This window comes from Alligator mississippiensis, chromosome 3 (assembly GCF_030867095.1).
Source record: "Alligator mississippiensis isolate rAllMis1 chromosome 3, rAllMis1, whole genome shotgun sequence".
Lineage (NCBI taxonomy): Eukaryota > Metazoa > Chordata > Crocodylia > Alligatoridae > Alligator > Alligator mississippiensis.
In genome coordinates, this window is record NC_081826.1 from 50,215,394 (window position 1) to 50,228,772 (window position 13,379).

A 13,379-nucleotide genomic window follows, 5' to 3' on the forward strand; every position below is an offset into this window, starting at 1 on the left:
TCCAGATGCACAGGAAGACTAGCAAGTATCGCAGAAGACCAGCTTGGCTTAGCAGGGAACTCTTCAGTAAACTACACCACAAAAAGAAAGCTTATAAGAAGTGGAAACTTGGACAAATAAATAGGGAAGAAAATAAGAGTGGTGCTTGAGCATGCAGGGATGAAATCAGGAAGGCCAAAGTGCAATTGGAGTTGCAGCTAGCAAGGGATGAGAAGGGTAATGAGATGGTTTATACAGGTATGTCAGTAGCAAGAGGAGGATCAGAAAACTGTGGATCCCTTACTGAAAGGGGGAGGCAACCTTGTGACACAGGATACAGAAAAGGCTGAAGTGCTCAATGCCACCTTCACCTGTCTTCACAGGCACGGTCAGCGCCCAGACTACTGCACAAGGCAACACAGTTTGTGTTGAAGAGGTGAGCAGCCCTCAGTGGGGAAACAGGTTAGGGATTATTTAGAAAAGCTGGATGTGTACAAATCCGTGGGGCCGGATGGGATGCACCTGAGGGTGCTGAGGAAGTTGGCTGATGTGACTGCAGAGCCTTCTCCATCATCTTTCATAGATTTCATAGACATTAGGGCTGGAAGGGACCTCGGAAGATCATCAAGTCCAGCCAAGTCAGCTGGGGTCATAGGATCCCAGCATGATGAGCATCCAGTTGCTCTTGAAGGTGTTCAATGTAGGCACTTGAACCACCTCCGGTGGCAGGCTGTTCCAGACCTTGGGGGCTCGGACAGTAAAGAAATCCTTCCTTATGTCCAGCCTGAAACGGTCTTGTAGTAGTTTATGACCGTTCGACCTAGTCGTCATCCCTTGGGGTGCTCTGGTGAACAAACGTTCCCCCAGATACTGGCGGTCACCCCTAATAAACTTATAGGTGGCCATCAGATCACCCCTGAGCCTGCGCTTTTCCAGGCTAAAGAGCCCCAGGGCTCTCAGCCTGTCATCGTAGGGTCTGCTTCCCTGACCTCTGATCATGCGCGTGGCTCTTCTCTGGACTCTCTCAAGCTTCTCCACATCCTTTTTGAATTGTGCAGCCCAAAACTGGACGCAGTACTCCAGCTGTGGTCTCACCAAGGCCAAGTACAAGGGGAGAATGACGTCCCGGGATTTGCTTGAGAAGCATCTATGGATGCAAGCCAGCATTGTGGTCGCTTTACTAGCCGCAGCATCGCACTGCAGGCTCATGTTCATCTTGTGGTCAACGATGACCCCCAAGTCTCTTTCTTCCATAGTGTTAGCCAACATAGCACTGCCGAGCCTATAAGGATGCTGCGGGTTTTTCTTGCCAAGGTGGAGAACCTTGCATTTATCAGCGTTGAACACCATCAGATTCTCATCCGCCCACTTGCTGAGCCTGTCCAGATCAGCCTGGATCACCCGCTTGTCTTCTGGTGTGGATGCTTTGCCCCAAAGTTTGGTGTCATCGGCGAACTTGGCCAGTCTGCTTCTGACTCGTGTCCACATCATTAATGAAGATGTTGAACAATATGGGTCCAAGGACAGAGCCTTGGGGGACCCCACTGGTCACAGGACACCATGATGAGTGACTTCCATCAATTACTACCCTCTGGGTCCGACCAGAGAGCCAATTTTCCAGCCAGTGGATCGTGGTGGACCCAAGGCGATAATTGGCCAGTTTCACCAAGAGGTGATCACGGGATACAAGATCGAAGGCTTTTTTGAAGTCAAGATATATGACATCAATCTTTTCTCCCTTGTCCAGGTGATAGGTCACCTGGTCGTAGAAGGAAATGAGATTGGTCAAGCAAGATCTACCCGCAACAAACCCGTGCTGGCTATCCCTTAAGGTGTTGGCGTCGGCCAGTCCATTAAGGATGGCCTCTTTTCTAACATCTTCCCCGGGATAGAAGTCAGGCTGATGGGCCTATAGTTAGCGGGATCCACTTTCCTCCCTTTCTTGAAGATAGGCACCACATTGGCCTTCTGCCGGTCTTCGGGCTCTACACCAGAGCGCCAAGAGTTTTCAAAGATCCGTGCTAGAGGCTGGGCTATGATGCTCACCAGCTCCTTGAGTACCCTGGGGTGTAGATTGTCAGGGCCGGCTGACTTGAAGGTATCCAGCTTCTCAAGATGTTCCTTCACGAGGTCAGCATTAATGGAGGGCAGGGGATCACCCTCAACCGGACTTCCCTAGTAGTGGGCATGGGCGTCCCATCGGACTGATGAAAGACCGTTGCAAAGTACCCATTTAATAGGTTGGCTTTTTCCTGGGCGTCAGTTGCCCCATCTGGTTCAGCAGGGGTCCAATGTTGCCCCTGCTTTTCCTCCGGCTCCCCACATATCTGAAAAAGGACTTTTTATTGTCCTTGATGCTCGAAGCTAGTTGGAGTTCAGTTGCAGCCTTGGCTTTCCTGGTATGCTCCCTGCATGACCGGACCGGTGCAGAATAATCCTCCTTGGAGGTGACTTTGAAAACTCATGGCTATCAAGAGAGGTCCCAGATGATCGGAAAAGGGCAAATAGTGCCCATATTTAAGAAAGGGAAAAAGGAGGATCCAGGGAACTACGAACAGGTCAGCCTCACCTCAATCCCTGGAAAAATCATAGAGCAGATCCTTAAAAAAGCCATTTCTAAGCACTTGATAGAGAAAAAGATGATTAGGAACAGTCAGCTTAGATTTACTAGGGGCAAGTCATGCCTGACCAACCTGATTGCCTTCTATGACAAGGTGACAAGCTCTGTGGATACAGGGAGACCAGTGGATGTGGTGTACCCTGATTTTAGCAAGGCTTTTTTGATATGGTCTCCCACAACATTCTCCCAAGCAAGCTAAGGAAGTATGGGCTGGATGAACGGACTGCAAGGTAGATAAAATTTAGCTGGAGCATTGGGCTCAGAGAGTATTAAATCAATGACTTGAGGTCTAGTTGGCAGCCAGTATCAAGCGGAGTGCCCCAGGGGTTGGTTCTGGGGCTGGTTTAGTTAATTGATTAAGACATTGATCTGGAAGATGGCACAGTGCACCCACAGCAAATTTGCAGATGACATCAAGCTGGAGGTAGTAGTAGATACACTGGTGTGTAGAGCTAGGATTCAGAGTAACCTACACAAATTGGAGAATTGGGCCAAAGGAATCTCATGAGGTTCAACAAGGACAAGTGCAAAGTTCTGCACTTTTGGCTGGGACGATCTAGTTGGGGATAGTCCTGCTTGGAGCAGGGGGTTCGACTAGATGACCTCCTGAGGTTCCTTCCAACTCTAACTTTTCATGATTCTATGGGGCAAAGATTAATTTTAAGTGTCAGTAATAGCTTTAGTATGAGTGAAACTACAGATTTTATGACAGAATAACCTTTTACTAAGGTATATTACCTTTTCATTTGCTGCTTCAATTTGTCTTTGATTTTCATTTGCCAGTCGCGCTAGTTCTGCTTGATGAACTGCTAGTGTTGATTCAAGCTGCCTTCTAAAGGCATCATCCATTGAACGAAGCTTTTCCATTGCAACTCTAAAAAAAAAAAAAAGAGACTCATTTTTAAGAGAGTCAAATATATATTACCATTATTTTTAAATGTGCATATAACTTTCTATCACGCCCTTAATAACAGGAATCTAGAGAAAAAAATTAGTTTTAATTCTTAGCTTCAGAAGATATGTTCTGAATTTCTGGTAACAGCAACATTGTCCTAGTTGGCACATTTAATCACTGATTAAAGCAATAGGTTTCATGCTTACCTGTGCTAAGGCAGCTAACCCTTAGTGCTTTCAACCATCTGCTTTTACTGAAAGAACTATGTTAGCTGTCCATACTTGACTCAATGATCCTTGGTGATCCCTCCCAACAGCTAACCTTATAGTAGATCCTTATTCTTTGTGGACATTGTCATTCCCAAGATCTCTCTGTATAAAATTAGAATGTGCAACTACAGACAGTGAGAAACCTTATTTTAGGTACTTTACACATGTCCACTGCAAACTTACAGTGCTGGAGGTCTGCAACCTCAAACAGGCTATACTGGTTCAGTATTGCTTACCTCCTAAACTTATTTCATTTCCTTGCATGTACTAGGCATTAAGAGGCAACTTGAATGCTGACAACCTTAATTATATTGAAACAATGCAAGAATACACAGATGCACACTCATTCTAAACTTGCAACAAATTTGTGCCAAGTGGACTTCCTATACCTATAAAGTGTATGCCCCTTTATTTAATTTCAAAGGGCATTTTTATATATGCTCTGGGATGCAGCGTGGGCACTTTAATTAGTGAGCTGTGCTAATTAAAAGTGCCCATGAGTCACATGCATCAGTGTCCCCACACTGGAAAAAATGGTGGCAGGGAGCTTTGAACTAAAAAGCTCATTGAACATGCTTTATTTCAAAGTACCCTGTTGCCATTTTTTCAGCATGCTGAGCCACGTGACATGGAAGGCTGCTGGATCGTGTCAGTTTCCATGCTCCAGTGGACTCAATTAATCAAGTCTGCTCCAATGTGCTGGATTTCCAGTACATCGGAGCAGGTTCTATAGGAGCCTGTTCAGATCTATAGGAGCCCAATGTGACAAGAGAGATATAGGGTCTTCAATATAGACTCCAGTGTAAGAGCACTGTGACTATTGGTAAGGAAACTTAAAATCTTCAAATAAACAGAAAATTCAGTTAAAAGTTGAGGGACAGATAATACAGACTTCTTTCATAAAAGTAGGCCATTCTTCCATGAATAAGAACTAATTGTACACCTAAATATTTGTAATATTGGGCCCAGAGAAAGTACCTAGAATATCATTAGGTACTGTGTAACCAGAATTTTTGCAGTCTTATATGGTGGAATATGAATCAATTTAGCAAACCCACAAAAACAACAACTAATGATCTGTTTGTACTTCTGAGTCTGAAGACTTTTGTTTCTCTCTTCAATCAGCTTCTTTTCCTTGATATCAAAGTTTTCTTTCATTTGTTTTACTTGCATCTCCAGCTGGCTTAATAATTCTCCTTTGTCTTGCCACTTCTTATTCATTGTGCTGAAAGTAAAATGTACATAGTAAGAGTGAGTACAGATTCCCCTACTGTACCTCTCTCTCTAAACAAATGAGGGTATAATACTTCTATTTTGCCTACACTTTTCCCAATTTTAAATTATAAACTAACCGAGTACTCCTCCCCAACCAGTAAGAAGCCTTACATTTAAGGGTGCACTGATACAGATTTTTTGGGCCGATACCCATGGCTGATTTTAACAAGCCAAATTGGCCAATACTGATCTGACTGCTAATATGCAGCTGGGCAGCTTGGAAAGGAGCATTCGGCTGGTAAGTCTGTTGTGGGGCAAAGGGAGAGGGAAGGGGCGTGAGGGGCAGACTGAGGCCTCCACGGTGAGGGAGTGGGGCTGAGGCAGGCGCTGCACAGCCAGGGTGGAAATCCAGGGGCATGTGGCCCCCATGCCCTCCTAGGATGTGTACAGCAATGGGAGCCGCCACTCCCTCCCTGTGCCCCGCAGACAGACAAGCTGCTCATGGCTCTGTCCTGCGTCCCACCCTGGCTGTGCAGTGCCTGCTCCTGCCCCAGCCCCATTCCATCCCTCACCACTGGGGCCTCAAACTGCCCCTCCCCATGCCCTTTCCCACACAACAGACTTACCAGCTGGACCTAGCTGTTGCCACGGTGCTGGGCTGTACTCCTGACTGCCTGTGTGCTGCGCTGCGGCTGTGCACGCATTTATTGGTGACATTATCAGCCACATCAGTCAAAAAAAAGCTGATTGATGATACTGGCAATTTTCCTTATATCGGTACCAATCTGATATGGGACTGATGTATCGGTGCACTTCTACTTACATTAATTTTTAATATATTGCACAATATTTCATTACATTCTTAATTCCATACAGCACCTGTACATTTTCCTAACATCTTCAAGTTCTACTTCTTTTTCTTCCAGAAGTTGGTTTAATTCCTCTTTTCTTTCATTTTGCCTGTCTAATTTTTCCAGTAGCTCTTCCAATTGTGCAGCTCTTTCATCCAATTGTACCTGAAAAGTCTTTTGGATTTCAGCATTTTCTTGACGCTGTGTTCTGATCTGTTCATCTCTTTCCTGCAAACGCTTTAAAGATTTAAAGACAATACATATTTATTTTTTCAATATAAAACTGTCTTGTAATTATGTTGTTACTTTATATGACTTACTCATTAAAAAAAACAACCCATAAAAAAGCACTAACTGATTAAGGCACCCAATTGTGTTCTTTCAAATAAGATTCAATTATTTAAATTCACAACTTTATAGTTTGCTTTGTTTAAGAAGCAATTTTAACTAGACCACTGGTGCTCAAAGCGGCCAGACTAGTGGCCTGGTTATTGGCTGGCAGGCTAGATAGGCAGTGCCCAATTCCTCCCATGGCCATGTTTGGCCTGTGGCCCAAGGTTGAGCACCCCTGAACCAGATTAATAAATCAGTTACAATCTTTGATGGAAAGATTGTAATAAAAGCTCAATATTAAAAAGTTTAAACTCTGCTACTTTAAATTAACAGACAATATATATAAAGAATAATTATTATTAGTTACCAAAGAGGACAGAGAATATTTGTTCTCTCATGCTACTAAAGGACACAAGGTAATGAGTTTACACTAGAGCACTGGTTTTCCAACTGGGGCACCTGGTGCTTTGCCAAGGGTTACACATGCTTAAACTGTAATAACAGAGGTATGCATTGGTCAACTTGTGGTGAGTAATGGCATTGCCGTGCACTAATGTCAGCAAACATGAAGAGATGTATTGGATATAGGTTAGGGGTGGGCAAAATACAGCCCATGGGCTGGATCTGGCCTGTGAGGCCATTCTATCAGGCCTGTGGAGCCCCTAAAAAAATTTAGAAAATTAAAATTTATCTGTCCTTGGTTCCTGTCAAAGATGACAGGAACCAAGGGCAGTAGGACCCAGGGGAAGCCCTTGAGAGCTCCCACAACAGCAGGGCCTGCCTGGCCCCGTCCCCCCAGCTGGCAGCTCCAGCAGGGGCTTATGGCCTGGGACCACCGTCAGAACCTCAGGTAACGGGGGGAAGGGCAGGGCACTAGCTGGTGCTGAGCACAGGGGAAAAGTGGCTCCTCACCTGCCCTGTGGTCGGCGCTCCCTGCTGCAGCCGCTTGCAGCCCACGCGGGGCTGTCCTGAGCAGGCACACGTAGTCTCTTGTGGGCTGTGAGTGGCTGCAGTACGGGGTGCTGGCCACGGAGCTGGCAAGGGGCCACTTTTCCCCTGCGCTGGGCACCAGCTTGTAAACCAGCCCCGCGCTGGCTCTGGGCAGCTGCAGCTCCCCGACTTGCTGCGCCGGGCAGTTTTTGCTGTTGCTGCCCCGCGTGCAAGCTCTGGGCCGGCAGCAGCAGTAAACACTGCCCGGTGTGGCAAGTGGGGGTGCTGCAGCTGCTACCCGGATGGCAGAGGCTCTGGAGCTGGGCCAGCTCCCCACTCTCCCTGCTGGTGCAGCCCGGTTCCACAGACCCCTGCCAGCCTGCGCCCTGCTTTGGGCCCCACCAGTGCTGGCCCTGGGACATTGGTCCCAAGATGGTGACCAGGGGGCATGGCACCTGTTAAGGGGCGGGGCTACCCATGCGGCCCTTGACAGCTTGCTAAAACTGGGTAAGCAGCCCTCTGCCCAAAATAATTGCCTGCCCCTGATATAGGAGGTACAAGTAGCAATACTTTGTAAATTAAGGGGTACATGCCAAAGTGTTTAAAAAACACTCTACTAGATCAAATCTTAGGTAAAAACTTCCTAAATCGATGAAGAACAGAACAATGAAAAAGGCTGTTTAGGGAAATTTTGGAATCTCTTTCGCTGGAGATTTAAAAGGAGAGGCTACACAAGTATCTTTTTTGGGATGTTTTAAGAATAAAAAATCCCTGCACTTCTGTAGGCACATCTATATGTGCAATTAATGCCTAGGAAATTTAATACACAGTAAAATACTGCGCAGTAAGCTTTCCCCAGCAGAGCATCTACCTGTGCTCCCATCGGGTGCAGTTCAGTGCAGAGCTATTCCAGCCCTGCTGTGCCTCTCTCCCGCAACCAGGGGGAGCTCCAGGCTCCCCTGGGTACCAGCCCTGACTGAACCAGCAGAGGGCACCAGAGTCAGGCCCTCCTTTCTTGGAGGAGGGGGGAAACTGTCTCACCTCTGGGGCAGCTGCCTCCCAGCCCCACGCCCAATCTGCAGATTGGGGTATGGGGTTGGGAAAATACACCCTCCCACAGCTGCTGCTTCCCAGCTCCATCATGCCCCAATCAGCCAATGGGGTAGAGGGCTAGGTAAGAGTCCTCTCCCCTGCAGCTCTTTCTCAGCCCTGTGCCCTGATCAGTTGATTCCCTGCCCAGGCGGAGGCTTGCTGCTAGTTGTCCTCAGTCCTAACACTACTCAGCTCCCTGCTCCTGTGGGGAGCCAGGAGCCCCACAGTGCTGGGATGGTGGGTGCAGAGAGGGACCTGGTTCCTGTTATGATCAGCCCCTGGCTCCTGAGAGGAGAAAGAAGCTGAGCAGTGCTAGGACCAGTCCCTCTGCTGGTATGGCTGACCAGGAGCAAATGTGTTCCTGGCCAGCATCTACACAAGTCCTACTGAGATGCATCTACTGTGCAGTTGGTTTAGTTTAGCTAACTGCAGTAGATTAATTTACTGCGCAGCATGAACGTTGTGTGCCTCCCGAGGCTGGGGGGGGGGGGGGGGGGGGGGGGGCATGGCGACTGCCAGCAGGCGGTGGCAGTGTCAGCAGCAGAGGGGTAGTGAGCACTGACCAGCGATCGGTGACCGCCCGCAGACGCCGCTGGTGGTGTGGGCAGTAAGGAGCGGGTGGCAAATGGCAACCACCTGCAGGTGCCGCCAGCAGCGGTCAATCTCAGGGGGTGCACGTGCACCCCTTACGCGTCACCAATGCTGTGCAGTGACTTACGAGCAAGGTTACTTGGCGATGCTTTACTGCTCAGTAGATTAGCCTAATGTGCAATAAAGTATCTTGAAGCGTTGGACTAAATGACCTTCAAGATCTCTTTTAACCTTACGGTTCTAGCATATTTAATTTTAGACAAAACTCTCATTGATAAAATTGTGAATTTTGCTTTCAAGTGAGCTAAATATTTGAGCCCCATGTAGTATTGGTATATTTACAGCTTTCATCAAAACATGAACCCTATGTAAATATGCAAACATCTATTTAGTTGTGGGTAAATATTCATTCCTGAGTAACAAAATGAGAAAATTACACTTGAATGCAAAATTTAAAACCAATTAGATTATCTACAACTACACTATGTTGCGCTTCAACAGAATTCCCTTAAATTTTACTTTATTTCAGATCAAGCCTGCAACATACTGCTTCAAGTGAAGTCAGTGAAATTGTTGTCAATGACTTTAACAAGAGTGATCAGCCCATAGATGGGAATAGCGCCACAGCCTATTTTACTCAAATCATGACTCCCACTCAGGAGTCTTCTATCTACCTTCTTTATGCTCATACATATATACCACTTACCTCTTTTAATTTCCTAATTGTTTCTGTCTGATCTTCGATTATTTTGGTCTTAATTTTTAGAGTGTCACTGTCACGTTCATTTTTTTTTCTCAAGCCCTCAATCTCGTTAGTTAAAACTTCAATTTTTGCTTCCAGTTTTCCACGGTCTTGGGCGAGAGAGGCTCCTGGATACAAATATCAGCATTAAAGCAATGCATATCTTGAAGTCATTTTCAAATGAAACTTAGAAAACCTAACATTTCTTGGAAGAAGGCCTGAGACCCACATAGAACAAGATACAAGCATTTAATTGTAATTAAGTAATATTTTGTAATAGTTGTAGTTTAATAATATTAAACAGTTGTCTAATCTTTTTTACTCTTATAATATATATTAAAAATAATGCTTAGAGAGCTAAGCAATATTAAAGAGCCCACAAGATGGAGCTAAGTGTGTACAAATCTATACACACAAAGTTACATGAAACAGAACAAGAAAGATGTCAAAAGAAAATATCATTTTGATTCAATATTAGTCATGTTCAAGGACACCTGCTTCTGTGATTTTCACTTTGGAGGTCACAGGATTGAAAGCAGACATTATGCAATGTGGATAAAATAAAATAAAGATGACTGCACTCTGACCCGCACTTCGGTCTTGCCTTAAGAAATGTATATTGCTTATAAGAGAAGCATTAGAGGACCATTTCTGGTCCTTCCCTGCCTGCTCTATGATAAAGCTTCTGGCCATAGGATTGAAGTTGTTTTAATATGGCAAACACTGGATTTATTTTATACAGTGAAAGCAAGATACCTATGGGGCATTCCTTGAGAGTACCATCTCTAGATGTTCTGTAAGTGATAGTGTTTGTTTTTATGAGTATCCTTTAAGCACTATTTCTCTAGGTCAGGGCTGGCCAACCCACAAGCATGTGTGGCAAAAGTGGCACAGGTAGTTGTTGCTTGTGGCACATAAGCTCTGGCACTCAGTAAAAAAAAAAAAAAAAAAAAAAAAAAAAAAGCACCAGAATGGAGGCAGGGGAGCTCCAACTTGGGATGGACCATGTGGAGTAAAGTGAGGGAAGCTGTCACTACCAAAACCAGGTTAACTCTTCCCTGACCCTGTAGCCACTGCCAAATTCAGGGCTTTGCATCCTCAATCACCATTTAAAACTGCAGTGGTTGTTGGGTTAGGGAAAAGTTAACTTGACTCTTGGGGAAGTGACAACTCTGACAGCAGCATTTGATCCCTGCTCTGCTCCACTACAGGTGGAGGTTTGAGCACCCCTGCTTCCATTCCAGTGCCCAAAGGCACAAACTCATCAGGTAGGACAAAGATCAGAGCAGCACTCAGGGAGGGTCAGGGCTTCCCTTGTGGCACATCAGCCACAGGTTGGCCACTGCTGCTCTGGGTTCTACTCAAGTTCTTGCTTTGGCTCCAATATTGCACCAAGTCTTCTCCACCACTGGATAATACCAAATAAGAGCAGTGACACTGCCATTGCTTTTTCTCCCCACCGCAACTTGTATTAAGATATTTTAAGGATTCATCGAAAAGGGGATGGCAGGAAACAGTGAATGCAAAGGAGGCATTCACAGCTTTGGTGTCAGCTAGCTGCTACAAGTGATTTTGGTAATGCCAATAAGCAGGAACCCAGTCCCAATATAGGCTATTGAAAGGAGCAGAAAAAAGCTCTCTCAAGAAGATGATGGAGATGAAATGGGGAAGGAGAGCTATGTATACCCCTTTATTCAGTCAACTGAAAGCACTACTACACTACAGCATGTATACTGTGAGGGTACAACTTGTCAAAAGTCTTCAAGCTCAAACACAAGGTGCATTTATATTCAGTGGAACACACATATAAACAAACATTCAAAGGAGAAAAGACTACTCTTAATTATTTACCCATATAGCAGCAGCCCAAGTTACTACTTTTTAATATCACAAGTCCTCTTCTGTGCTGAATAAAATATCAGGGCATTATGCTTAAATATTTCTTATCTCAGTGGGACACCAGAGTACTGATTGGTCAGTGAGGACATTCAAGTGAAACAGATCTATTTAATTGATCTTTATCTATGACCTATTACAGCACAACACAAAGACACTGAATTTTACCTTGGTGTGCCAACTCTTGTCCCCATACTTTCCTTTCCATTCTTAATCCATCAATTACAGATTCCTGGGCTGTCAGTTGAGAAATAAGTTTTGATTTTTCCTGTTTCAAGAGTTCAATTTGAACAGACTTATGTTTGTCCCCCTCAGCCAAAGTCTCAAGTGTCTGGATTCTATTCTACGCACAAAATAACAACAGAATGTGTAGTTACATGATGTAAGAGAAGCATTCAGGAATTAATTACAAAACACTTTACTAGGAAATTAGTATTTACATGCATTCAATTCAGCTAATCCAGACATATACACGATGTTTTCAGTTCCGTGGATAGGAGACTGGTGGGAAGGCAGGGTGCCAAGCTGCTGCAACTGTGGTGCAGGCTCTCTGGGGACTGCTATTCTGGCACTCCCTCCAAATTGGTGCCTAGGGCTGGTGCCCAACTTTGCCCTCCCATCATTATTATACTGAGGTAGTTTTTCAGTTTTAACTAAAAATGTTTACGCTCAAGGTTTTTTCCTGATAAAAATGGTCATATTTTACTAGTCATACAGAACAGGATTTTCACATTTTATTCATATGGATATTTTCCACTGGCCTTTTGGTAAAAGATAAGATGAAGTCCATAACAGTTGGACTGTGTCTCATTTAACAGTTACAAAAGTTGGGAAGCAATCATTTATTCCTAATGTTTTAATGTGTATTTATGGCGATTAGAATTCTGTAGCCTAAACAAAATAACATAGTAGAAAAATTGTGCTACATACTAGTTAATATTTTTATGCTATGCAGTCACTTTGGACTCATTAGAAATTCACCATAATTATACTAATTTATATATTCCCAGAAGTATTCTTGTGATTATAATACAGCTACAATGTTTAAACATAATTTATGTACAGTTATTATTTACATTAACTGTTCTGCAGCTAAAACACTGTTGCCTGTCTGAGTTTACAGGCATATAAATCATATTTACAGATAATACTAAGTGCTTAGTGATACTGAGTTTCTACTAGTTCAGTGCAAATTACTAATACAAACTTATGTTATGAAGAAATAAATGACAATCTTGATTTTGGTTACTGTGGAGTTCAGAAGCCTGAAAGTGTCTCAGTAGTAAAACATGAAAATGGAGGTTGCTATGGACATTAATTCTGACCTCAAAAGAGGTCAAGCATGTCTTTAACTTAAATCAGAATATCTTCCTTGGGAATCTTTTAGTGTTACAATTTTTTATCTATACAAAACGTACACGACAGTTAGAATGTTTCTAAACAGATACCTTTAGTTTTCCAGCTATTTCTTGTTTTGATTGAACTACTTCTGTAATTCTTGCTTTCTGTTCTTTCACCATGGATGTTAGCTCTTGAATCAGAGTAGCTGACTGCTTTTCCTTTTGCTGAGACTGAAAAAGGACCTGCTTATATTCTGCTAGCTCAGCAGCAACATTCTCAAAGCTTTCCTTAACCTATATTTATGTAAGATAAAACAAAGTAAAAAAACATATATATATATAAAAAATAAAAATTAACCTTATGAAGAAGATAAAAACAATAAAAAGATTAGTCCATATATATATATATATTTGTGAGGCAGAAGAGAATCCAATTTAGCAGTAAACAAGTGATATCAATATCATCTATTCTTAATAAAAAAATATTATACTTGAAGTTAGTTTTCCCTTTGTCAAAGTATGAATGCATGGCTCTAAGTCATGCTAACCAAATGAAAATGTTGAAATAGGAACTCCAGAGTTAAACTAGTTAAGGCTAGTTTGGATAAATATAGATTTTTAAAAAA

The 13,379-nt window shown here is 43.8% G+C and overlaps 1 protein-coding gene across 4 annotated transcripts in view; it reads right to left on the reverse strand.

The window, feature by feature from the left end:
* The window catches only part of LRRCC1 (leucine rich repeat and coiled-coil centrosomal protein 1), a 56,721-nt gene that overhangs the window by 3,276 nt on the left and 40,066 nt on the right, over nucleotides 1–13,379 (reverse strand). For 3 of the 4 annotated variants that reach the window (XR_009460686.1, XM_059723926.1, XM_014610194.3), the window contains exons 13-18: nucleotides 12,862–13,047; nucleotides 11,582–11,756; nucleotides 9,482–9,645; nucleotides 5,858–6,066; nucleotides 4,851–4,988; nucleotides 3,338–3,473 (exon numbers count right to left, since the gene is read on the reverse strand). Coding sequence is in view for 3 of the 4 variants with exons in the window: in XM_059723926.1 (XP_059579909.1) it covers nucleotides 3,338–3,473; nucleotides 4,851–4,988; nucleotides 5,858–6,066; nucleotides 9,482–9,645; nucleotides 11,582–11,756; nucleotides 12,862–13,047 (1,008 nt within the window). In the remaining variant the exon portion in view is untranslated. Of the gene's footprint in view, nucleotides 1–3,337; nucleotides 3,474–4,850; nucleotides 4,989–5,857; nucleotides 6,067–9,481; nucleotides 9,646–11,581; nucleotides 11,757–12,861; nucleotides 13,048–13,379 lie in introns of those variants that run through there. The other variant, XM_059723927.1, reaches the window with a different exon arrangement.